This window comes from Telopea speciosissima, chromosome 7, assembly GCF_018873765.1.
Source record: "Telopea speciosissima isolate NSW1024214 ecotype Mountain lineage chromosome 7, Tspe_v1, whole genome shotgun sequence".
NCBI classification, from domain to species: domain Eukaryota; kingdom Viridiplantae; phylum Streptophyta; class Magnoliopsida; order Proteales; family Proteaceae; genus Telopea; species Telopea speciosissima.
In genome coordinates, this window is record NC_057922.1 from 4,428,524 (window position 1) to 4,455,252 (window position 26,729).

General features: G+C 39.7%; 2 protein-coding genes and 1 long non-coding RNA gene across 4 annotated transcripts; 2 read left to right on the top strand and 1 right to left on the bottom strand.

Moving 5' to 3' along the window:
- The first annotated feature begins 656 nt into the window (after positions 1 to 656).
- LOC122666591 lies at positions 657 to 17,390 on the top strand. The gene is made up of 3 exons (XR_006333689.1): positions 657 to 668; positions 14,289 to 14,300; positions 17,239 to 17,390. It is a non-coding gene; the product is annotated as an uncharacterized LOC122666591 (long non-coding RNA).
- Positions 9,306 to 11,294, top strand: LOC122666589 (non-specific lipid transfer protein GPI-anchored 11-like). 2 transcript variants are annotated; one of them, XR_006333688.1, is made up of 4 exons: positions 9,306 to 9,767; positions 9,900 to 9,929; positions 10,889 to 11,147; positions 11,189 to 11,294. XR_006333688.1 is itself a non-coding variant. In XM_043862606.1 (3 exons), exons 1-3 carry the CDS (start codon positions 9,437 to 9,439, stop codon positions 11,056 to 11,058), a joined length of 531 nt encoding a protein of 176 aa, XP_043718541.1. In that variant the 5' UTR covers positions 9,306 to 9,436; the 3' UTR covers positions 11,059 to 11,294. The 2 variants fall into 2 exon arrangements, 1 of the variants encoding a protein (XP_043718541.1); XM_043862606.1 differs by having other exon boundaries at positions 10,889 to 11,294.
- Positions 16,553 to 19,087, bottom strand: LOC122666588 (inositol-3-phosphate synthase). The gene is made up of 9 exons (XM_043862605.1): positions 18,837 to 19,087; positions 18,655 to 18,723; positions 18,365 to 18,500; positions 18,011 to 18,258; positions 17,558 to 17,900; positions 17,272 to 17,448; positions 16,958 to 17,146; positions 16,800 to 16,862; positions 16,553 to 16,687 (listed from the first exon to the last, which is right to left on the bottom strand). The coding sequence occupies exons 1-9, from the start codon at positions 19,022 to 19,024 to the stop codon at positions 16,568 to 16,570; spliced, it is 1,533 nt and encodes a 510-aa protein (XP_043718540.1). The 5' UTR covers positions 19,025 to 19,087; the 3' UTR covers positions 16,553 to 16,567.
- Between the last annotated feature and the right edge of the window lie 7,642 nt (positions 19,088 to 26,729).

Consider the following 26,729-nt stretch of genomic DNA (forward strand, 5'->3'; position numbering starts at 1 on the left):
CTACGGCTGATTTAACGCCGCTATCTAGCACCGTGCTCGAAAGCTTAGTACAGACTACAGACACCGCCAAAACCGATCAAATCCTGAAAGGTCACTCTCATAAAACCGAGTCCGTCGACTTGGAAGCTTGGTACAGAGTAAAGACACAGCTAAAACCGATCAAATCCTGAAGGATCACTCAAAGACTCCTCTGGAATCTGGGCCGGGCCCACCGCTATTTTCTTTGGTGGGGCCCTTGCATGTCTTTGTTTGACTGAACGTTATATAAGAAAAAGAACTGTTAAAATTTTAGAAAAGGGTGTGGAAACCGCTTGAAGTGGAGCGACCTTAAATAAAGGAAAATGAGTTGTACGATGTTATCTGTGACTCTGTGAGACTCAGACACAAATCTTCATGATTTTGAGATACATTCTCAACGCCGTAGGCCTTGGTCAGGGAATGGTATTCATGAACTTCTGGTGGGAAAAATAAAGTGTTTTTCCCGTGGATCGTGATCCTGTAAGGCGCCCTGTCCGTAGTGGCCTGTGCAGTTCAGACAGAGCGTTGCGCACAATTTTTGTCTTACCCTTGTCCGAGCAACTTGTCCAAGCAGAGGTAAGGCGGACATCGCGCACGACACTCTGTCTGGGCCGCATAGACCGCTACAGGCAGGGTGCCGTAGAAGATCTGTATTGATTTCCCATATGGTGTTAGGCTTTGAAATGAAGAAAACAGTACAGAAATAAAAGTTTGCCAACCCTAAAACTAGCATCAAAATTTTTTGATCTAGAAAGAAAATAGATCGGCCAAGAATAAAAATCATGAGGAAGATAGTATTTTTAAAATGGTTCATTATGGACTTGGAAAAGGAGAGGCCTGAGAACTCTTTCATCAACCCCTACTCTCATATGATCTCATGGGCAAAAAGTAGAAAGGAGTAGTTCAAAGGAGCTTTCCCATGAAGGCCTTCATAATGGCTACTTTCTTGTGGGGGTGAGGGCGAGATGTAGCTCATACTTCCCCTCTCTCAAGTCTCAACAATTCATTGGAAATCTTTTATATTTTGATGTATTTAGACCCAAATTTTGAATGTTCTGGAGCGGCCAATTTTAGGGTGTTGGGGACCAATTCCAAGCGATATGTCAATGTAAGAACAGATTCGCACCCTGATTCCAAATTTAAAATCCTTATATTGACACAACTAGCTAACCCGTATGAGAATTTAAGGGTTTGGATAAGATTCCAAATCGAATATCATGAAAAGTAAATAGATTGCGTTTAGGCTGATATGCTATGACCTAGAATCGACCCAAAAATGACACCAATTTTTTTTAAAAAATTTTCATTTTTAGGTTTTAACGTTTCCAACTCCACAATTAAAGGTTTAGGATAGTTATTCTATTTATGTTTATACATGCTTTCTTAACTTGTGATTAGATGATGATGGAGACAAAATATTCGCACGGTTTGAGTGCCCATCAATATTGTTACCATGTGAAAGATATATAAGCTGACATCGCCAAATGGGTTCTTACTCGTCATAGCAGAATTCCAACTGCCATTAGTTGAGTTTTTCTGTTCTTCATAAGTTGATAGCTCAAAAATGAAAAAATAAACTTTAGGGAGGAGTTCATTGGGGATTATGCAAGGTTTTTGTGAGCGACAATATAATAGACCACGAAGTTGGAATCATTACTCCCATCATATGGTTATTCAAATGCTCACAAGTACTCCTGACCTTGTGACCAAAATATCCCCAAAAAGCAAGTCACTCGAGACTGAGTTACCCATGTGGCAAAATAAAATTTTAAAAATCTATTGAAAATATTAAACTTGTAAAAATTAGGAAAATGAAATCATTGGATAAAATACAATAAATGGGAGATTGTCGTGGCCAATCCAAAATTTCCTAAATATCCAATGGTTAAAATTGTTATATCACCCTTTCATGTGGTATAATTTCTTCTACTATCAAATAAATGAATAATTATCACCTCCAATTTGCGGTCACCACCAATTCCTCTAATAGGGGGGGAGTGGACCCCACCTTGAGCAGTGTTTTCAGGAAGGGGGTAGGGTAGTCATTTTTGCCCCCATGTGAGTAATTGGAAGAATTGGAGGGAGCAGCGAATTGGAGAGGATAACGATTCCAAATAAACTCCATTGGTAATCTTATAGCAAATCTCTAAACGATGAACGAAATGCTCAAAAATGATAGTACCGAGTTTTCCATTAAGAACCCTTCACCATTGGCCATTGTTGTGTTTCGATGAGTGTCTAAGAACAATGAACGATATTTTGAACTTCTAACATATAGTGGATAAATAATCAAGACCGTAGATTTGTGGATGAATCTTTCTCCTAAATTATAAGAGTAATTTTAAGAGGGAATTTACCACCAAAAAAAAAATTTAAGAGGGAAAAGGATTCGCTACAACATCGGAGTGCAGTCTTACACTAATGAGAGGTTTGGGGGACGAATCGTCCAATTGGGATGGACATTTAATGAGAAGAGAATGTGTGAGAACCATGAGATGTTAGAGAAAGTACGCAAGAATTTACACACTAGCGTCATGGCTATTCATTTCCCTTTTTAAGGGTTTGTAATAGATTGGAGAGAATAATGGCTTTAGACTTTAGTTTGCTACATGTACATGAGACTAAAGTTTGTCTGGAACGTGGCTATCATATGCCCTTCTAGGCCTGGCATATGAAGGAATATTTTCAAACTGCAAACTGTTGTGGAAACCATGATTAATCTAGGGGAAGAGGAAAGAAAAAAAAGAAAAGAGAGAGAGAGAGAGAGATTGAAGTTCAGAAGAAAGGTTGATCTTTTGACAAAAGGGTACCCTACATATGATAGAGGTAATGTGGGCAAAAGGAAAGAAGATCACCACTTACACGCTTCAAAAGGGAAGACATTTGCATCCCTTCACCATATGCACGCACGCAGGCATCTAAGACTTGAGTAGAGAGATGTATAAATGAAACCCCTTAAGTTCACACTCTATCCATAATGCTTCATGGGTCCCCCCCCCCCCCGCCATATCCTTCAATTACCCTTCCATGTGGTTCACTCACAAAAAAAATCTCAAAAAGAAGCAAAAAAGCTATCAAGAAAGGCAAAATTTTATTATTTCCATGTATTAATTATGCTTCCATGTCCTATGAAGAAGTTCTCTAAAGAACTAAAATTATGAAGTGAGGATGGCTAATATCCACCTTTTAGTGATAAAGCTTATAAAAGTCCAAATATGAATTCCATTGATCATGAGTTGGTGGTGGATCACAATGTAAAGCCAAGTGTAACATTTAATAATTTGGTTATCCATTTAAATTTGAATTTTCAAATTTTAAGTGGAAACCCATAAGAAAAATGTTTGATACCACCATAGAATCTCAACTACCCCAATTCCTAATTTCATCATTACTCATTGTGTTATGCTTTCAGCTGTAGCTTTTTTTTTTTTTATGATCTCATGCTTTTGTCAAGCATCTCAAACAAACAATGCTTATGGTTTTACTCTTAATTGTTAATGTTGGATGGCATCTAAGCCCTAGATGAGACATACTCATGGCATGGACACATTTGGTAATCTAAAATTCCCAAAATATAACCATGGTTTTAAGTATTGGTATTGTATCGGTGTATTGGTATAGTATTCAAATAAGCAAAGACCGGGCTGACCTATGCCCACTTTCTATTGGTGGTTGAACTTATCGTAAAGCACTATTTCACGGTGGTCAAGCTAATTTACAATCAACTTGGTCTACAACAACCTTGTAGTCAAGTTGATCGTAAAACACCGTTGTGTGTTAGTGATCGATCTATTCTCTTCCTGCGGTTGAGCTGATCATAGATAGGTATTATTGGAAATTATATCGTTGGAGATCGATACCAATACAGATCGATTGTATTGACAAAAAAGTGGCACATTTTTAGAATTTACATCCATTACTAGTCTGATACTTCTCAATCCATATCTATAATATTGTATTGGTATTAGCTGAGACCGATATGAACACTGATACCAATGCTGATACCTATGTCTATATATATTCTTGTTACCAACTTAAAAGAAAAATCAGTCACACAATAGAGACTCGTGATGTCTTATTTAGGATCATTGTTCGAGAAAGCGGAATCAACAATTGAATTGGACTCTAATGATTCTGAATTGGTCGGAGTAGAAATCGACCTGAATCTTAGAAAGCAAAAAAAAAAAACCTTGAATTTTTCAAATTGAGAATAAAAAATCAATTCTGATCCAATTCTTAGAATCGATGCCAGTTAAAATGAGACTGAACATTCCTTTCTTGCATCATTTGTGACATTTGAAAACCATGAGTTTAGGCTTAGCTAAGACCTTCTTCTTTTAATTATTATTATTATTAGGGTTTTTCACAATTACCATCTCAAAATCTTTACTATCTATTATTACCCCTCAAAAACTTTCAAACAACTGTTACCTCCCTTTGATGCATATTAACCACTAATTGACCCCACCGTTACATTTCCGTAACGATGGGGGTTAGTCGTGACAGTGTGTTGTTGTCACGAATTTTTTAGGACCAAAATGCCCTTTTGGGGGTGGTAATTGTTAAAAAAAAAAAAAAAAACCCATCACCTTCCTCCTCCTCCTTCTACTTCTTCTTCTTCCTCCTCTGCAACCCCAAACCTGATTATATTCCCTTGGGAGATAACCAGCTTCTTCCCTCGTCTTCTTCTTCTTCTTTTCCACTTTACTTTTAATTTATTTTGCTTAACTCCAGCCATGACTAACCAGCAGCAGCATCATACCATCCCCTGTTGTTTTCTTTCTCTGGTTCTTCCCTATTGCGAGCTCCATTTCTTCTTTCCCTTTCCCATCAATCCCTGAAACCCCTCTTTCTTCCATTTCGTTTTTATTTTTTTGATTCTCCTTTCAATCACCTGAAACCCATTCATCACAACCCACTTCCTCTTCAAAAAACCATCTTCCAAAACCCATCTGAAACCACCGTTCCTACCCCATTTGTAAACTTCTTCTTCGGAATAACCTATTTCCTTATTCCTCTTCTATTTCTTTTCTTCTTTTCCCCAACCGAAACCACCGTTCCTATTGCGAGCTCCATTTCTTCTTTCCATTTCCCATCAAACCCTGAAACCCCTCTTTCTTCCATTTCGTTTTTATTTTTTTGATTCTCCTTTCAATCACCTGAAACCCGTTCACCACAACCCACTTCCTCTTCAAAAAACCATCTTCCAAAACCCATCTGTGACCACCGTTCCTACCCCATTTGTAAATTTCTTCTTCGGAATAACCTATTTCCTTATTCCTCTTCTATTTCTTTTCTTCTTTTCCCCCACCAAAATCCCAGCTCCCATCGTCTATAACCGAATCCTAGTCTTGGTTCATCACGCTCGATTGTGATTTTTGGTGAAGGATTCTGCAGATGCTCCATCTTCGATCACACCTTGCACAGTCAAAAAAATCAATGTTGGTGCTGCTGCAGATTACGTTGGAGAACTTGTATCTGGATTTATTTTTATTTTATTATTCTTTTCATTTATTCTTCATGTAATGGTTTGTAATTAAATCCCCCATCCCCTTTGTTCGATTTGTTCTTCCCTTTGTTCCTAATCAGTCGCCGGTAGCTTTGCTCCCATTGCTGGCTTTGCAGGTCGATCATCTGTGTTGTGTTGCAGGTGGTGCTGGTGTTGTTGGTGGGAGTAATAATTATGTTAGTGGTACTCATGTTAGGTTTCATTCTCTAGAATTCTCTTCAGTTCCTCCTCGCGGCGTGGTTTCATTCCATCCAAGGTTTTTGATTTTGGTTTGATGGTAGTCACATTTTGGGGTTGCTTGTAGAGGAGGAAGAAGAAGAAGAAGGAGAAGGAGGAGAATGACGTTGATGGGTTTTTTTATTTTTTTTACAATTACCACCTCAAAAGGCCATTTTGATCTTAGAAAATTCGTGACAACGGCATACTATCACGACTAACCCCCACAGTTATGGAAATGTAACGGTGGGGGTCAATTAGTGGTTAATATGCATGAGAGGGGGATAACAGTTATTTGAAAGTTTTTAGGGAGGGTAATAATAGATAGTAAAGATTTTGGAGTGGTAATTATAAAAAACCCTTATTATTATGGGTTTCACTTACCATCTTAATCTTCCTCTACCCAAGGGGGGGGGGGGGAGAGGGTGAAAAAAAAAACTTTAATGATAATGGTCAACGATCTGATGTTTTTGGTCAATGAAAAAGCAGAAACTGGGTTCCGTTTGTCTTGGGCCTTTTTTTCGGCCATGGCCAGCCGAAAGTATTGGTCCACATCATTACAACTCTTTATGTGAATGGGGCCCATTTGATGGGTTATTCGAAGGAAAGAAGACAGCTATTGGGGTTGTTGGGTCATGGGGTGATAGCCCCACCACGTATCACGGGTCCCAGGAGACAATGGTTTTATGTATAAGTGTTGTGTCGGTGTTGATGGATATGTATCGTTATCATTGGAGATTGATACTGATACGATATTGATATGGATCAGTTGTATTGGTTAAAAAATGATCTATTTTTCAAATTTACATCCGATGACATCTGAAATCAATACGACACTGATATTAATATATAACCTTGCATAGGATCGACTGTCTTGGTCCACTAGGGAGCACATCAATAAAATGTGACAAAACGATCATACATGGAAAGAGAATATGATTATTTCTTGTGAAGAAGAGAAAAATATACATAGGTTGGGGTCGGGATCCTCTCCAATAAGGGCATCACCCAATGAACATCCAACAGTTGGGCTGCCTGGCCCAATCGTTGCTGCCCTCATTGAAGAGGATCCCGATCCTCGATCGCACCCTACCCGAATGACTCAGAGAAACATTTCCCTTAAAAGTTATATACATTTCTCATTGTGACTGATCAATGACCAGAGAAGTCAAGTTTTAGTCTAATTTTCATTTGCAGGTCAACCGAACACACCCACACAGTCCTTTATAGTGGAAACCTACTAAAACTCACTATCTTTAATGTGGTTCAAAAGGTGGCTCTTCATGTCAATATCTTCATTTAAATGGATTAAAGGCAGTTATGAAATGACTTATACCAAATTACATTACCCAACTCCCTCTCTCTCTCTAACTCTTTTATTATTTCTGGTTTCAGGGGGTGTAACAGTCATTTCACCCAATCAGATGGTATTCTTTTTCCTCTGCTTACTTTTGGTGTTTTTTCTAATGGAAAGCTTTTATTTTTGGGGGGGGTAAATTGGAAAGCCTCCTTCTACCCACCACCCCCACCCCCAAAAAAACAAAAAAATAGAAAACTTCCCATGTATGTTGGACTACCTAGAAGATAAGGAAGCATTTTGAAATCTTGAAGAGGAGAACAGAGTTTAATGCTCCCTAGCCCCCATCATATAAGGAAAGAATAAGCTATTAATTCACCACCTTTCCATGTTTATATATTCCAATTTCAAAAACCGGCAAGGTACTGTAATTATGAAAGTATTCCCATCACAAGCTTTAATTGTAAATATTTCTTAAAATATAGCTTTACATCTTATATGAAAATTCAATATTCGTATTCCAATTTTCAAATAAAACAAAGAATATAAATAATTTGATTATCATCATCTTCATCGGCGTGCCATTATTAAAATTATTATAAATATGGTATAATTTGGGATCTGGCTCTCCTCTAGTTGTGGTGGGAGCTAGAGGATCCAGCACAGTCAAAATAGGGGGGGGGGGGTTGAAATGATCCAAACACCCCTCTTTTGATTGGGTTGGACCCCTAGCTCCCGCCACGGCTAGAGGAGAACCGAATTGTATACGATGTATATTAAATGTGAGGGAAGTATATTTGTTAATCGTCATACACTCTATACCGTACCCCCTGTTAGTAGATTGCGGGTTCCTAGGAAGTGATGGGTTCAATTCCATTTATCTTCTTGCATGTCTTAAGATACCTCCCCTCGCCCTCCTCCCCCTCCACACCCACTTGCCTTTCACTCTCTACTCATGATTTAATACATAGGGATAGGATTCAAATCAAAATCATCCAGAATTAGTGGAAATTGGCAAAACAGTCGCTAAACCCTAGTTTTCGTAAAGGTTTGATCCAACCCAAATATGAAGATTTGATCTAATTTGATTTTTTTCAGAACCCTATATCGACTCAACTACTAGCAATAGTTAAAGTCTCATTGGACACTCTTAAATAAGTAAACCCTACAAAAAGACAGGAGAATCGTTGTCAGGCTGTGACTGTGTGGGCCCTATACAATGAGAATATATGCAGAGGCATCCAATAGGGGTGAGATTTTTCATTTCACTAAGGATGCGACAGTTATGTCATCCTTCTTGTGCTTGGGCGCAAGTGCCACACAACCTCTTAACCTTTTTTTTCCCCAAAAAATAAAAAATACGAAAGGATTCTCTAAGCAAATGGCATAGAGGAGCTTAAATGCAGCAAATTTTTACCTAAAAAAGAAATGCAGCAAAATGATATCCTACAATGGAGGGCAACATGATCATTTCATATAAGGAGGAGAAAAATAGAGGCGGGCTCCCATTCTCGTATGTGATCGTACGAGAATGAGAATGGGTTCCAACCATCCAGATGGCATTTACTATATATGGGTCCCACCATGTGGATGCCATCTGGGTGGTTGGAACCCACCCATTCTCATACGTTTACGTACGAGAATGTGAACCCAACTCAAAAAAATAAACATAAAAATGCTGGCGTATCCTACCTACCCTAGCAGGTAAGGTATTTCCTACTCGCTCCATTTATTCCAATTGCTCTAATAGAAGGAAAAAGGACCCCACCTGGACAGTGTGATCGGGCAGGGCTAGGGTGCTCATTTCTACCCCGTCTATTAGAGGAACTTAGGAAAAAGGGACCTAAGAAATGGAACAGATAAAATGGAACTTTTTTCCCCAAAAAACAAAAAAAAAAAATCTTTGTGAAGGCGTAATGTACCCCTCGGCGCTGAGAGAACCCTTGCCCTAAATGTAATTTCTTACTTAGGTTAATGGTAATGGTCAATATTGTGAAAATAAACCGCTGGGAGTATTTTTCCCTTGTGAAAATAAGCGATGGTCTATGTGGGTGTCAAAATCCCATTAAAGAGACCTCAGAACCAGACGCTGTACATCATATAAGAATTCGACACGTGTACGCACACTTTGAATGAAATGTCCAATTTGGGATTCTCACACTCTCTTCTGCTCTGCTCTGATTCCAGTGTGTTGTTTATATACTTAAGGCAACACCACCCTCTGTAATCAATCCTTGCCTTCTCCTGTTCTCCCCCTTCCATAACCTCCCCAGTCTCCAAATCTCCCTTTACTCTCTTTTCCTAATTCCTTCTCTGCTCTGCTCTCCTTCAACTTTAGATCCTATTTTTGACTTCTCTGTCTTCTTTCTTTCTTGTTTTCCTTTTGATATCTAACAATGGTGAAAGGGTGGTTCTTTTTTGGTGTTTTGGTGATTTGTGTCGTTGCCGCAGTGGACTCTGCACATGCACCGGCACCGGCCGTCGACTGTTCAAGTTTGATTGTGAATATGGCGGATTGTTTGTCTTTTGTGAGTAATGGAAGCAAAGAAAAGAAGCCCCAGAGTACTTGTTGTTCTGGGTTGAAGACGGTTTTGAAGACCGACGCCGAGTGCTTGTGTGAGGCTTTTAAGAGCAGCGCTCAGTATGGCGTTGAACTCAACATGACAAAGGCTCTTACACTTCCTTCTGCATGTAGGGTTTCTACTCCCTCTGTCAGCAACTGTGGTGGTGAGTGCTTTTGATCTATTTATCTTTAAACTTCTGTATTACCCTTTTTTCCTTCTTCTTTTTTATGGGTTGACAAAATGTTGTTTGATCTTTGATCGATGGTGTTTGGTTTTTTTCTTTCTGTTATTGTAGTGTCCCTTGGTGCTCCTGGCGCTGCTCCTGGTATGCTTGACTCTCTCTCTCTCCCCCCCCCCCCCCCTCCCCAACCAGGGGGCCTTTTTTACCTTTTTTAATTAGAAAGGGCTTAAAGCATCAAATCCAAACGCTTGATATATTCTCTGTTTGTACCATATTATGTTTTTTTTCCTTTCCTTGATCCTGGTTATGGGGCTTTGAGTTGTTTGGTAGAACTTTAAAAGTGGAAGATTGTGTATTTTGGAACAGAGAGTCAGGGAGATAGTAAAATCCCCATCTAACTTGTTTTATTTATTATTCTTACTGTACAATAAAGTCAAATCCCCATTTTCTCCATTTTAGTTTTTATTCTTACTGTTCATCTTTCTTGTAATGCCTTTGATTTGTACTTCTTGTGCCATTCCTGCCATGATTTCCATCCCCATTAATTCTTTTATTTATTTGTTATTAATTATGTTCTTACTGTTCTTTAAAAATTTTTATAGAAGCCTGGATTAGAGTATCTTAATTCTTGGTCTATCCTCAGAGCTTTTTACCTTTCTATTTCTTTCTCCCGCAACCCTCTTTCGCTCCATTTAGAACAAGTACAGAAGACTCAGGTCTTACTTGAGTCCATATTGTGTGGACCTTATTTGGGTCAAATGAAAAATTGTCTGCTTTCAAAATATTTAGAAGCAACTGAAGCCCTTTGATGTGTTAATGGTATCCTAAAATTATCTAGAAAAATTATAATATTCCGATGCTGAAATGATTCGATAATGGAGGTGTGATAAGATCTGGTTTTGCATTATGGAATGATGAAATTATTCTAATGGGGATCTTCTCTTCCCCCCCCCCCCCCCTTTTTCTACCCTTGGAACACATATTTTTCTTTTTCTTATTTACCCCCGAATTTCTTTTGACTTGATCTCTCAACCCATCTTAGTAAACACAATTTTCAATCGATGCAAAATTCTAACGATCTTTGTATTGCTTTGGTGTTGCAGCTGAATCGCCATCTATGTCTCCCAAGTCTCCAAAATCATCGGCTGCAACCATTGGAGGAGTCACGGCCCAAGTTCCAGCTCCAGCTCCGGCATCTTCTAGTGCCTCCTATGTCTCAATTCCATTTATGCTTCTCTTTTGTGTAGTTGTTGCGTTATGCTCTTTTTTTTGAGCTTAGGGTCTTTCTATTAAGCTCTGTCATTTACCAATGATCAAGGAGAGAAAGGGGGGATTTTATTCGGGCGATTTGTGTCTTGAACTGCTATTAGGTTCTCTCTAATCTTTATGTTTAGGTTGTGAAGGGACCCTATTAAAGATGGTATTCTTTGTTGGTTCTTTCTCTTTTCAGATAGTTTTACCTGTTTGACATGTCTCTTGGACCATTAGTAATACTATTATTTTTGAGTTAATATGTATGACTTCGGATTATGAATTCTGTTTTGTATGGTCATATGGAGTTGCATTTGCCTTGTTTATGTATGAGCTGCAATGCCTTGTTTACTGAAAGGATCCTGTTCCTCACCCTGTTTCAGTCTTCATTTTGATCATGTGAAGCAGATTTGGCCAGTCCCAACCATTGGAGGTTCACAAAGTAAACTCTGGATTGCTCAGATTTTAAATTTATAGAGCTCCAATGAGTCATATTTGTTCCTTTTTTATTTCCTTCCAATGTTATAAAATTGGTCAACAGAATTTTCAACCTCTTATGATGAGGCATAGTGAATTCCATTTGGGCCTTTTTGACTACTGAATACTGATGGTGGGGTTGGTTGGTGGGTAAAATTTGGGCTGCACCTGGCTTGCCAAGTGTCATGGATTTATGTGATACAGAGGATTTGGGTTTTCTATTTGATGAATGAAGGAAAGTTATTACCATGTCCCATAGGGAACGAATACTGTCCACTCAACCATATGTGTGATGCTGGTTTTCTTTCCAGTTTCCTCTCCAAATGGGTGGTTGTCTCCACTTTCCATGTGGTTGATGCTCTGTTCTGTGGAATTTGTGATTTTGGTTGGTTTGGTTCTTCTGTGAAAAGAGAGTCGGGACTAGTTTTTGCATATTGCCCTTAAGATGGTGCAAGGATTTTGTATGTGGGGTACCCATCCCCACGCCACACACACACTCACTCACCATCACCATCAGCCCAAGCACACACACACACACACACAGGAAATTGAGAAGAAACGAACTTCTCATTTTTCTTTCTGTCCTTTTCTCAACTAAGGTTTGGAAGAAGATGACACATGCGTGAAGGAACTGGTACACGAGGTTGAAAGGATTTGTATTTAATTTGCTGTTTACTTTCATTCTTGCTTTTGTTTGGATGAAGAGCTCCAAGGTCCCTTGGGCCAAAGTTTGTTAGAAGATTGAGGTCTACCATTTACTCCAGTATGGCTTGTAAGGGCAACCAGACTAAATGGGAAGGACCAAGTTTTCCTTCACCTTTAGAGAATGAAGAATTCCTTCTTCTCCACTTATGATGTGATCTTATGATTGGATTTGAAGTCTTGTGTCATCATTACAGTCTAAATCATTTGCAACCAAATGAAATTGGATCGGTTGAATAGGTTGTGACAGATCTAAGTTCTGGCGAATTCATCATGGCTGATTCTAGGGTTTTGGTCACTGGATTGCTGAGTTTTCATATCTAAAGGTCAATTCTAGAGTTTTCGGATCGATTCAATCTTGATTTTAATAACCTTGTTACACTCCCACCCCCTATTTGTGTAGTTGAAACTACTACTCAATGCAATCCGGAGGTAACTATGGTCATGGCTATGCTTTGACTCTTAAACCTCTTATTACAATTAATTTTTTAACCTAAATTTTCTAACATAAAATTTAATTTATTAATTAACACTAAATACACAAATAAAATTCCATCTCTTGTTTTTTTGTTCTGGAGACTTGGAGTGGACCTTGACTTGGGCCCTTGGGCCCTTAGCGCTTAGCCCTTGGCTTTGGGTTGGGTTTGGGAGAGAAATCAATACTCATACCCAACCCACCTAGGCTATATGGTATAAAATCCCTACCCATACTCTCCAAATGATGGGTTGGGTAAGACAAGAATGGCAAGTAAATAGAAAGAAAATAGTGGAAATAGTAATTCTCACTGGCCAGCCCTATACCCCTCTTAATTTGTAGTGATATTTATCTAGCCTCCTAACTAATGTAGAAAATTTTCCATTTTCATACAAGGAAATGTGCACTAAATAAAATTGCATCATGAACTCTTCTTCGTGGGTGGAAGTGAGCTGGGCCGGAATTGAGGAATTGAGCAGAGCCCAGATTAGCCCAACAGAAAAAGATCAGTTCGAACCGAAACCAAAAAGAGAGAATTAATTTTTTTTAAAAATTCGATTAAAAAACATTACTTTGTATCTATGAAAAACTGAAACTGAACCAGTAAGAGCCCGTTAAACCAACCCAATAAAAGATCAAACCGAATCAAAACTGAAACCAAATTTCGATTTAACAGTTCGGTTTCAGTATAACCATTGCCAAACCAAAACAGAAAGCAGCCGAACCGATTGACACCCTTAAATTCACCCAATTGGCTAAGCTCTGTGTGGTAGCTACCATGTCAATGTATGGACTAATGCTTGTGCATAGGTGCAGAGAGGTTGGTACTTGGTAGTTGCTTGAAAATGCAAGGTCCTCAAGGCCTCTCAAGGTAGCAGCATCAATGGATCACATATTGTTCTATTGTTACAGGTGAAAGAGTCACAAGAGAAGTAGCTTTGCCCACATGATCAGAGGCCCCAAACTTATAATGGTAACAATACCTTGAGGGATAGGGCCCTCTACCACTAATATTGTAGGACCCATCCACCCATCCATATCTGCTGCTCTGAATATGTGAAGATCCTAAACCTCCAAAAGAGAACAATTTCACTGAAAGTACTTAGTACCATCACTCACATCCAAGATCCATTTCTACTTTAGTCTAGTAAATTTTGATAAATTTAGAAAACTAGTGGTGGTGGTGGTGGGGATTCATGAGTGCAATCGGGGATCTTCTTGTTTTCTTTTCCTTATTCTCACATGATGGCAAAGCAGAAGAGAAGTCACAAGCCATAGACCACAGAAGACCTGAATGCTGGTGGTCCTTCATCCGCTAGACCAAGCTAGCAGGTGACACCAATGGGGGCTAGGTATAGAGGACTCTAGTCCCAGTCTTTTCCCTTTCAGTATATGTAGAACATCTATGGTTTTCCTTTGATCCATTAAAATGATCTTACCCAGTGTTGGTCTGTGGAGTCCTGTCACGGGTGAGTTTGGAATCGGTCCAAATCCTTGGTTTTGTTGTGCATATTGACCACTCTCAAGATTGAGTTCGGACATGACTACCTAAGTGTGTATATCGATACACGTGGGTTGTATTGAAGAGCTTGAATCAGTCATTGATTTGAGTAAACCACCTATGTTCGATGAATATCCATGAGAACCCCATGAGCATGGTGACTTCAACTTGCTTGAATCAACTTTTGATTTGGAAAATGAGATAAGTCATGAAGTTAGTGGAGACATTCCTTAAGACACACTTGGAGGCACCTATTCTCCACCTCCCACCCTCATCACTTTTGAAGTTGCAAGACATTTTCCCCTACCACCATCTCCGATTGAATTCATCTTTGAGGAGATGAGCAATAATATTCTCAAATTTGTTTATGCATGGAACGAAAACTACCTACATCATGTTTTTTTTTTTTTTGTTTTTTTGTTTTGTTGTTGTAGAAAGAGGCTATTCATTCATGTGCGCCCAACTCCAAACAAAGGAAATCCAAATACATAAAATAGATAGAGGACATGATAAACACAAAGAATGGATATATAGTATCCAAAATCAAGGAGTAGAAATTGTTCCAGTCTCACATGCCCACATGCCATTGATTGGGTCATCCAGGCCAGGGGTGGGTTCACAAACACTTCCCTAGAGAATAAGCTGTGAACACAGCTAAGTTTAGGCGTATGCATTAACGTGCCAAGAAAGGGATCCCCATACGTGCCAAAAATAACAAATCTGCATTGCCCACGCGTGCCAACATACTGTTACAACCTACTTTCAAACAGACATGACGGATAGACAAATGTCTGATAGATCGACAAGTGAAACTTCAATTGATGGCAAGAAGACCACCAAAATTACTGTCACAACCTACTTTCAAATAGATCTACAAGGATCTAAAACCCACATTATGGTTATGAGTTATGACACCTATAATGTGTATATTGATCCATTTGTGATACCCATTCTTTTATTTTCATCCCATCCTAAACTGGTCCAAGCCATCCCTCTAAAGCCGAGAGTCTAGAGTCCAGAGTTTAGTCCACTACCATTATATGGTTTATGTGCCTCAATGCTTTTTAGACCACAAATAACGAATTTTTATCCTGTCGGTGCAATACTGCATTGTACGGCAATTCCAGAGGTCATGTGCACCATGTGGAATCCGCTGTACCACATGACCTTTACAGCAAACGCATGATAGCAATATTGCACCGTACAGTTACAGGAAGGGATAACGATACAATGGGACCTACCATCAAAAGAACAACGGAGACCACACGCCACGGCGTCCTTATGGTAAAAAGAAAAACGGTCACAACGACCACGTCTCGTACCGTTAGTATGTTAGCACTACCTTTAGAAAACAGAGGCGAATGCTACAAATATAAAAAGGGTGTAAAAATGGCACCTAAGACAGAGTGTCGGCTCAAACCTCTACAACATGGGTATTTTGGATAATAAAAAATTACCTTCATTATGACATTTTGTTTCATATGCAAAAAGAAATTTTGTCTCTTTTTTTTTTAAGGTTCAGAATTTTTGTCTCTTACCTACATATACAGATGGTCACGATTTTTCTCACGATTGCAGCGTTTCACACTTTCACCCATAAAGTAGAGAGAAGAAAAAAAAAGTTTCCTTTTCCCACGTGGTTAAAGTTCCCCGCGTCATGGTTCAAAAACCCTTATAAAATTTAAATATATTTTTTAAAGGAACATTATTTTGTGTGTCGTAGGACAGACTGCATCCAAACACATAAAATGAGTGTAATAACCATCCTGCCCTTTGAGTAACAAACCCATGTACCTGAACACAACCTACGCTGCGGCACAAAGAACATTCTCCCTTTTCTAAAATACCCTCTCGATTTCTAAAATACCCTCTCGATTACTTTAAACACGCTTCTAAAGTAATGCGGTGAACAACAAATTTTTACACTGGAAATGCTCAACTTGGAACAGCATTTTTTTTGGGGGGGGGGGGGGGTAGAATCTACATTGCGTTGTTGATGTAAGGAGTTACTAGAGGAAAATCTTTGAGGTGCATGTAACCACGGTTTAATATATTCCCATTTTACTTTTCAATTACAATTATCTCCAAGAGCCCAGATGCAGAAAGCCGGATTAAAAGGCCCCAAAGCTACAACTATAGTCATTAATCCCTGTCAACTGAAAAGAAAAAACCTGCATAACACCTTCACCTTCACCTTCACTTTCTTCTCCTTTCTTCCTTCACTGGAAATGTCACTTATTACTGCGGTACATTGGGTGGTAGTGAGTGAGTGGAGTGTAACAGAGAGGACGATAACATGAAGAAGATGATGAAGGAAACCAAAGATAAACCAGAGGGGCTCTTTTTAATCTGATGGTCTTCACTGGACTTCTCACTTCATTTGTATTCCAAAATCATGTTATTCTCCGGAGCTAATCCAATACAGGCCCTCAAGATGTTCTCAAGCATTGCTCTCTGCTTCGACAGAGCATTCACCACTGGAGTACCAGGTGGAACCTGTGCAACACACAAACCCATCAAACCTCTTCGATCAGAAACCAAACTAATACTATAAGAGAAGGAATCCTTATGAGGGGGAAGAAAGAGAAACATGGATTCTTCTTGTTACCAGTGGAGCCTTTGTGAGGTAGCTCAGAATGGTGGCCACAGGGTGGAAAGTGTGGAACTTGCCCTGCAAAGATTATGAGAAACAGAGTGAGCCCCAAAGCACCAATTTTCAGTTTCTTCTTTGAATCTTTAAAGTGATTATAGTAAAAATTGACAAACCTCTCCTTCAGCTTTGAATTCGATCCGAGTACTGAGCTCAGCCAAGAGGACCAAATCCAAGATAATGGGAGCAGCCAACAAGGAATCCTCACACGTATTGTGAAGGACGATTGTGCTCTTCCCTCCCATGAATATCTCCGATGTGTACTCATCCATTGCTCTCTTGCTGTCTCCCACGTATGGCACATACTGCAATTCCGCCCAAAAAACATCATATTTAGTAATTGAGCAAGTAACCATCAATCAAAGAAGATCCACTAAATTCGCCTTAGTTAGTTTAGAATTTTGGACTTCAAGATGATTCAGATAGATACCTTGATCACGATGACATGATCAGGGTGCTCGCCTGGCTCGTAGAGAATGCCATTACTGGAAACCATGTCGTCCACTACATTGCTCTTTGAGATCTCCTTCGATCGGAAGGTTTGAGGTGCCGAGAGATTCATGCCGTCGTTATTTCCCAAATGGTTGTAACTCACTATTGAGGTCGGCTGAGATCAGGACAATTTTATCATCAAATTATGAAAAAAAAAAATTTGATCTTTTTATTTTTCCCCCATATTAAGTTAGTAGCTCAAGTTGCAGAGTGAGACACTTTACCTTAATACCAGCCCCCACAAGGAAATCAACCAATACAGACTTCATCTTGGTCTGGCCACTCTTGAAATCGTCTCCACCGATCAAACAGTTCCTCCTGATAGCCAAATCAATCAGCCCTGGAACAAAGGTGTTCTGTGGGCTTCCATTGATAAAAGGGATGTCCTCAAAAACACAGGCAATTGCGTACAAGGTCGATGGAGATATTTCAGACTCGTTCTTCTCAAGAGAAGCTAACAGAGTCTCCATGGTATCATTCAGCCCGACAACTACATTGCTGTATCTTTCCGTGTTCGCTGTCCAAAGAACGACAACCTTGTCTACCTTACTAGCTTCCTTGAAATCCCTGAACATCAACCCATATCAGAGTCCAGGAGACAACAATCTTACAAAACCCATCTGAAGAACAGTCAATGAATGCGATAAAAAAAAATAGAAATTAAAGAAGGAAGGTACCTTATATCCTTCATTATTTGTTGAACCTGCTCTTTCTTCGAACCCTTAATAACGTTGTTTGCACGAGAGCCTTGATTGGCAGCTATGAAATCAGGGTCATAAATTCCAGGAAGTGGAACCATGGATTCCATGTAAGGCCTTAATTGCTTCTGCAAATCGATGTCAAAGACCTTAGCCCTGGCCATGGCATCCGCCAGGTTCATGTCGCTTATATCCCAACCCCCCAAAACAATATCATCAGGATTCACCTGTGAAACAAAAAAACAAAATGAGTAACCGATGCGTAGAAGATCAATAACTCAAAAGTATCAAAGGGGAGGGGAGAAGTCATGAATTTGCAGTGAATTACAGTACCATGGGGAGTAAGCTCTTGAAAGGAGCATAAATCTCTTCCCCATTAAACGATCCAACTCGAATGGTTGAGGCCTGGGTGAGCGACCCAAAATAGTTGGCTTGCTGCACTTTGTCTTTTGTAGCCCAAGAGATTCCTCTGAGATCATTATACATTTATAAATTCAGAACGAAACCAGAATAGCCCACACAAAATCTTACCAACCCATGTACATTAAACAAATCAGAAATCAGAAATTAGAAATCAAAAGAAAGAAGATTGGGGGTGGGGAACTAAGAATCAAGAAACTCACTCCCGATTAGCAATGACACCACCAGTAAGGGTTGAACCATTGTTTCCTCCCCAACCCACAAGTAGAACCCTAAAAAAAAAAATTCACAAAACTGAGATTTCAAGAAGAACCATGAAAAGCATGTTTTTTCTTACTGTCTTAACGATTAGCATGAAACAGAATCAGAGATTTCGGTAGCTAACCCTAGCTTAGGAACACGAGTATCTGTTTTGAAATCGTATTGAACAGTTTTAGGCTTGACGATCCATTGGTAGGTACCGTTCCTGTTCTCGTGAACAAGCTCAGTGGTCTCATAGCTATACACAGATTGAATCTCATTGTCTGTGTACTTAACGTTAGGGCTCTCAACCTTGAAACTCTCAATGAACATCGTTTATGAGACTACTGAGCTCGACACCAGAAACCCAGGAACAGAACAAGAAGAAGAAGAAGAAAAAGCCTTAAGAACCCGTGACCCCTTTCTCCCTCTCTCTTCTCAGAGGTTGATGATGATCCTTCATCCAAATGTGGCGACCAATGCGTCGTATTTATAGATGAAACGCAGCGACACGTGACATGAGGTGATTGGATTGGGGCCCAATAAGAGTAATGGGTGTTTGTGGTAAAAAAGCTAAAACCTAGGGGGGCCCATGTAAAGAGATTGGGGCCTTGGAAGGCTAACCGCTCGTACCGGAGACACGAGCAAGGCGAGAGCGACTTGTGTGGCAGGACACTCGCGAAGTTCTTTACTCGTGGAGAATCATGATGAAGCCACATTTGATCTTGATTTCAGTAGTGGGGCCGTATTTGGGAAGGAAGAAGAAGGTCCTGGAAGGAATGGCCGCATTTGCCATTTGGGTTCTTTCTTGTATGTGACGTTCTCATTCCACGACAGTGTAGCAACTACCAAGACACTCTCACCCTGGGACTGCCAAGTAGGATTTCACGACTTCAGATCTGCTACCCACATGGGGACGGGTGGGGACAGATCTGAACCATCCATGGGAGTGTGGGATCTGTCTCTCCCATGGAGGGTTTAGATCTGTCCCCACCGGTCCCCATGTGAGTAGCTGATCCGGACTCGGACTTGACGATGCATGTGTGCCACGGTTTGAGGAATCAAAATCGGAATTGGATTTGAATATGTATCAATTGCCCTGGTCAAGCAGAGCCCGCCTTAGCCCCGTAGCCCACCTCAGACAGGGCTAGTGCTGAGCTTCTCAGCCTGTAGGGTGGGCTTGAGGCACGGTTGGCCCGAGCCTAGGCTTAGGTCTCAAGCTGAGTCCGGCCCGATCTGGCCCAATCGAACCATATATAATATGTATATAAATAAATTATAAATATATATTAGAAAAAAATGTTGCTTGGTCAAATGGTTTCTATGCTAGACACGGGAGCATAAAAATTTATTGCCTTAACCACGGGGAAATAATAAAAAAAACCCTATCCATGTTAATGCTCTTGTATGCTCTCTCATTGGGCCCCATATTTGTGTAAGGACTATACGATGAAACAGTGATCTCTTGCCCATGTATACTACATACATCAGTCACTCGTCCTCACATTCTTTGTTTTTTAATTATTGATATACAATTGGCTAGTGCAGTGGATGGATGTAGTGTGTAAAAAACCCACCCTTCCTAGAGGTCTCGGGTTTGAGCGTCCAGGTTCTCATCTTCCCTCCTCTCCCCCCATACAATAGGGCAGGCTAAAGTAGAAAGGACAAGGTAAGAGAGAGAGAGAGAGATTCATCCAATGTGTTTTACTATATAGGGCAAGAGATCTCTACCCAGGGGTAGAGGCGTCATCTGAAATGTCCTACAGTAAATGGTGAGGATAATGGCGAGCACGTCCGGTATCTACCCAGGGGGTAGAGGCGTCATCTGAAATGTCCTACAGTAAATGGTGAGGATAATAGAGAATTTTTTTGGTCCATCCTACTCAATGGGGGGGAGGGGGGACGGATGCCTTTTTGGCACAATATGCAATCTAGGAGAATTGATCCCTGGACCTCCTAACGGGCATGCACTCAACTTGTAATGCCTCCAACCAACTGAGCTAGCGGAATAATGATTATTCGCGATAATAAAGATGGAGGTAGGGGTCCAACAACCGTCGCAGTCCCCACTCCCAAATGCACATGTATGTACGACCACAAGGGCCACAAACAAAGCCAAACCAATAGCCTTCTACCACATTACAAAGGATGAGGCCTATTCTGGAATCTGAGACCTTTTCCCATATGACATATGTACGACTTTCATGGCGGCTAATTCTTCTTCCCGGGGAGGAAAGACGTGTATGGTTCTCAAGATTCTTAGAATATTAAAAACCATTGTGAGGACAGAAGCTCACATACGTAAGTAACTAGGAGAAGATACAAACACAACTGACAAGTGGCAAGTTTGTTTCCAAAATATGGGAGCAATTCTCCATCAATATAAAGGGGGAGGGTGATTGTGATGATCCTCCAATCCAATATGGGTCGTACTTATTGAGAAGAGAGGTTGTGGGGTTTTGTTAAACTTAACACGATGCAGAGAAGAATAGAAATCTCAAACACAATCACACAATGCGCATAAAGATTTACGTGGTTTGACAAGATTGTCTGCGTTCATGGTTAGATGAAATCGGTTTCACTATCAATGGAGAATAGGGTTAGAGTAGCTCGTTCCTCACACACCTCTCTCAGATTTGCAATACAGAGAAAGAACTCTCGCTATAGATTTATAGCGAAACTCTTTGCAGAAAATTTACCAAAATACCCATACGCTCCGTAACCCCCGGAGACTCCACACAGCAATCCATCATCAAAAATCAAGACACCAAAACCCCAACAGGATTTATGGTTGAGATGTGAGAAGGTATGCATAAGAATATGTACATTGGCGCCATTAATTTTCTTTTTCATTATGCCTAGTGAAAGTATGAAGCTTTACTATTTACCACATGATAGTATATGGGTTAGTCATTCCTACGCATAATTTCTATGCGTAGCATCAGAATGGAAAAGAAGGATATGTGTGGGGAAGAAATACAAAGGAATCAAATGGTATCTTGGACAACAATGTTTGAAGGCCATCATTAAACCAAACACTATTAATTTCCTTTTTGGTGAACATTTTGAGGATCTAATAATTAGTTTAAAGGTAGACTTTAGCACTTTGTTTAGTTTAGTTAAGCCTGACATTAATTTGAACCACAAGTTGAGAATGCATAATTTTGATGAAGACATGTTTCTTTTTTTAGCTTTTTATATATATGTATGGTTTTGGTCACTTCATTAATGGTTTCTTATGATGCAGTACAAATAATAGGACCATCATATATCCGCCATTCTACGGTCCCAAAAGTTGATTAACCTTTGAGGATTGGTGTGTGATTTGTGTGATTACACTTTCATCAAAAAAATAATAATAATAATATGACCATTAACAATTAAAGTAGCAGTGTCATATCAGTAAAAAGGATAAACCACGTTCTAGTGGTCCGTCCAACCATAGGATGTTAGGTGGTCCGTCGGACTTAATTAATATCCACCACATAGCTAGACTAGTTAGGACCCAAAGTATATGTACAAAGCAAGGCTGATGATGCTCTGTTCTTGGTTTGAGGTATCAATATCATATTGCCTTTATTGGGCGATACATATCGGTGATAAGGTACGGACAAGGGGTAAAATGATAAAATAAATAATAAACTCATTTTTAAAGGAGAATCAGCAGCAAATTTGTCTAATACGATCGATACGTGTCGATAACATATCGATTTTCGGGTTGATCGATACCTGTTCTATTACAGTGCTCTAAAACCATGCCCTGATTACCTATCGAATTTGAACTTAAGCAAAGTTGGTCATGTGGCAAAATGGAGCTTTAATAAAAAATAAAGAGATGATTAAAAGTACAAGGGAAAGATCAACGGGTTAGTAAAGTTCTGTTGTCGGGCCTAGATTGATTATTTTCCAGGCGTTCACGATGCTTGATTGTAGCCTCATCTGAGCCTATTTAGCTCATTTATAGTTTGATCAACTTGTTTATGGCATGTTTATAGTTCATTTACCCCAATTAGCCTGTTTAAAGACAATTTATAGCTTGATTACCTTAACTTTGACTACATAATTATACAGATCCACCAAATATAAACGTGTTCATGCTTGACCTATGAGGTCCAATTAATGAAACCCTAGTCTCGGCTTCACTCTTGGTGACGGATTCTAGCTTGGTCCGTGATCCCAGAGACTGAATGAGTGCGGTAGTAAAAAACAGTGAATACGTCGGAGTAGGTAAAAATTGAGAATTGATAGATGGAAACTTAGAAAGCACAGCGACAACTGAGTAGAGCATCAAAGTGACAAGAGAGATGAAAGAGATGAGGAGGAGAGGAGATACCAAAATCCAAATTTGTTTTGTGGTCACCGTGAGAGTGTTACTAGTGTTGTTTTGTGGATTTGGCACACACCCCTAATATTGGCCTTCTCCCATGTGGACCATCTCATTACCAAACCTCTGTTTGGATCAAAAGGTTCCACATCCATCATCTATTTTCCACTCTTTTTTCCCACTCAGGGCAATCCTTGCGCATGCACTTCTATTGGTCAGCGCACGCCGCACACATGCATGAGCGATCTTTTTTCTTAAATAAATATAGGGAAACAGTTTTCTGTACGGGAGTGTGGCCTACGCCAGCACTCCCATGTGTCTATCTCTCTTTTTCATAAAACAAGAGGACAGATGTGTCTTTTCACATGGGGAGAAGAGAGATAGACTCATGGGAGTGCTGGCGTAGGCCACACTCCCGGACAGAGAACTTTTTCCCATAAATATATAAAGGGAAAAAGATTATCATAATGCCAATGTATAAATTATTTTGTCCGCCGTCTCGCATTCTCTCCTCGATCAATAAACCCACTCCTATTAAATGATTTGATTTTTCACTTCTTCATTGGTGGAAAATTGAACTCTGACGTCAGTAGAATCATAACGATACCTCTCCCATAAATAAAATAAAAACGATTCTTTTATGTGGGATTTGATTGGATAGTGAGCTGATCAACATGTACAAATAAGTAAAAACGCATATGGGCTGCGCGAGCTGGTGGGAAAGTTACAAGTTTGATAGCTTTTTCATGGTTTTCCTTTTGTTTGGGTCTGCAGTTTTGATGGACTTCTTCTTCTTCTTCGATGCTTTGTTAATGATGAAGACAGGAACAAAATCTCTTAGAGCAAACAAAACAAGATGCATGGGTTAGAATTATAGACCTATATATTTTTGGCTCTTTTAATTTAATACCTTTTTTCTCTTTGACTGAGGGTAAAATTTGTAATTTCATATTTATATTCAAAAAATTGTGTGAGACATTGACAACTCTTGATAATGAAAATTTTTGAAAACTTTTTTTTACCATTACTTAACAAAATTTGAGGAATAAGACAAGTGGCAATCGAAGGAGGTTACATGTTCTAAATACATCTATAGAGCCATAAAGGTACCATTCAACGATCCTATTATAGATTTATGGGAAAAGGATTTTTAAGCTGCGGGGAAAGGATGTGTTAGCAGTCTCTCTCATGAAATGACCTTGCTGCCCTCCTATGTAAGAAACTGTTCCATTGCACCACACATTGGTCTGACTCCTGTTATCTTTTGCACATATTGCCATATTGCAGGCTCTAATTCACTTCTTCTAGAGTCTCCCGGGCTATCTATTTTTCTTTAAATCTCCACCCTCTTTAGTCTTTTCTGGAAAGAAGTAGAAGTTGTAGGTGTATTCTTATGTTTTCTATTGCACATATTGGCTCTAATCCACTTCTTCTAGAGTCTCCATCTATTTTTCTTTAAATCTCTCCTCTTTTCTGGAAAAACGTAGGTGTTTTGGTTTCTGAAGTCCCCTTGTAGACAAATTAATATGATGGCATACACCTGGGTCGGATCTTTATCACCTCCAGTTCTCTGCTCTGCCCAGATCCCCAGTTCCTCTAGAATGACCATCCTACCCCTGCCCAAATACTATGCCCTAATGGGATCCACCACCCCCTATTAGAGGAACTGGGAAACTGAGCCGGGCAGAGAACTGGAGGAGATAATTTTCCCACTTGGGCCTTGGCCTGGTGATCTGGCAATTAAGCATTCGCCAATTAAGTATTAATTTCCGGTTCTTCAAGAAGTGTGTGGTCCTCTTGGGCCCCCATTCTAGCCCCTCCATGGGTTCCTTGAAGTGGGCCTGTTGCATCCCAACAAAAAAAAAAAAAAATCTTGGTTTTAGGGTTCATATGTAGGAGGGTTCCAGTCTCCCTATGTGTTCAGTGCTTATGCACAATTTGCTGAGTCTGTAGATCCAACACTGCATGTGGGGCATCCTGTACAGGGATTGCTGGACAATAATAATGTTGGGTTTCAGGTAGTTAGCAACTTGGGCTGGCCCATGAGAAAATATGGGCTTAAATATGACATATATAAAAAGATAGGCCTCAAGGACAGCCCCCCAGTGGAAGCTCATCATTGCCCGACCCAACCCATACTGAGTTGCACATACCTCTTGGAACCTTTGGTGTTTTCATATAATATTTGGACCCTCCATCTACAAGTTTGAACTTTTAGGGTTACAGTCTAACAGAGGAACCATAAGACAACTAGAATTGAGTTGGAGATAAGAGAATGAAGATCATAGTTTTGCTCTTGCTATTAACTCTATTATTATTTTAGGCAAAACATAGACATGTTCATAAATTGGACATTTGGACTAGAAGTTGGACATTTATGACCTAAAAGTCATTTTCCTTATAGTCCAATGGTCCATATTGTCAAATAACTTTATATATTAAATGCTTCAAGATTGAGTATAAGTCAAGACTTTGTTTATGGCATAAGAAGTATTTCTTCACTGGTGATTAAAATGTCAACTATCTAGTTTGAACAGTTTGAATGATTAAAATGTCTAAACAATACATCCATTAGCCGGCTAAAAAAATATTTAAGGGACCTTTCTCAAACAACTTATGAAAACAGTGAGATATCGATAGTTGTTAAGTAATACATTATATGAGTTAGACTAATTAGGGTTTTCTTTCTAGGGAGTATCAATGAAGATATATATATTCTTCGCTAGCTAATTTCTAAGGGGGATAGAGAACGTTACTTGGTGGAATGACCCCTATGCTAGTGCGGAGACCAATGGGAGTGCAAGCCCAAGCATCCAATATGGGGGTGGGGTGGTCATTTGACCACCCATGTGTCTGGGCATAGGAGGTGCAACCAAGCAGCCTTCTTTTACATGGACTACTTAATATGAAATGATCTTACCATACCCGCTTCATTAGGGGTGGGGGTCAGGCGGGATGGGTAAACCCGCCCCATTTCTATCCATAGTCCATACTTAGAATTTTAAGTGTGTTCTTACCTTCCCCAAATATATGAGTTTTTTTATTCAAATGCCCCTCTCAAATTGCCCATACATACAAATGCACCCTTGAAAGTTTATTAATTGCAAATGCACTTGTACTTTACAATATGCATGGTAAGTGTGTACTTACCTTCCCTAAATATGTGGGGGTGGGGTCAACTCTTGTTGGTCCTTGCTCCCTTGTTCCTCATTTTCGTGATAAGGGCCTCTCATATTAATTAATTGGCAAGAGGTCGCTGCTTGATTGTGTAGCCCCTGCACTAATGTGGTGTCAATGAGAACATGCACAAAGGTATGAACATGGATGGTTTTTTGATTTCATAGGGACAGAATGGTAAATTCACATGCTCTGGTGTCTAGGCGTAGGAACCATATGACCAAGTAGTGTTTTTCTTCCCTTAATTATTTTTAAAGTTTTATAAAATTAAAAGAATACCATTTCATATAGGATCGAGTTTTCCTTCACCAATGGTGTGGGAGGAATCCTAATCACCAATAGTTATTAGTCCCATGTCATTAGGCTTTGGGGGTGGGGGGGTGGGGGGGGGGGAGGGGGATGAGAGTTTATGATGACATAGGAGTCCAATCACAAGGTTAGAAAATTCTTCCTTCTTAATGGGTAAATAAAATCTTTCATTTTTCATAAAACTATTTTATCATGGGAGAGGATTCTCTGAGCATGCGATATAGAGCA

What these genes read in the sequence shown, in the direction of transcription:
- LOC122666588 (XM_043862605.1), bottom strand. Translation starts at nt 19,024, where the DNA reads ATGTTCATTGAGAGTTTCAAGGTTGAGAGCCCTAACGTTAAGTACACA. An exon ending in ATCATGTCATCGTGATCAAG is followed by an intron (nt 17,147 to 17,271) that starts GTATCTATCTGA and finishes GCGGAATTGCAG; the next exon opens with TATGTGCCATACGTGGGAGA. An exon ending in ACCTCACAAAGGCTCCACTG is followed by an intron (nt 16,688 to 16,799) that starts GTAACAAGAAGA and finishes TGTGTTGCACAG; the next exon opens with GTTCCACCTGGTACTCCAGT.
- LOC122666589 (XM_043862606.1), top strand. Translation starts at nt 9,437, where the DNA reads ATGGTGAAAGGGTGGTTCTTTTTTGGTGTTTTGGTGATTTGTGTCGTT. An exon ending in CTCTGTCAGCAACTGTGGTG is followed by an intron (nt 9,768 to 9,899) that starts GTGAGTGCTTTT and finishes CTGTTATTGTAG; the next exon opens with TGTCCCTTGGTGCTCCTGGC. An exon ending in TGCTCCTGGCGCTGCTCCTG is followed by an intron (nt 9,930 to 10,888) that starts GTATGCTTGACT and finishes TTGGTGTTGCAG; the next exon opens with CTGAATCGCCATCTATGTCT.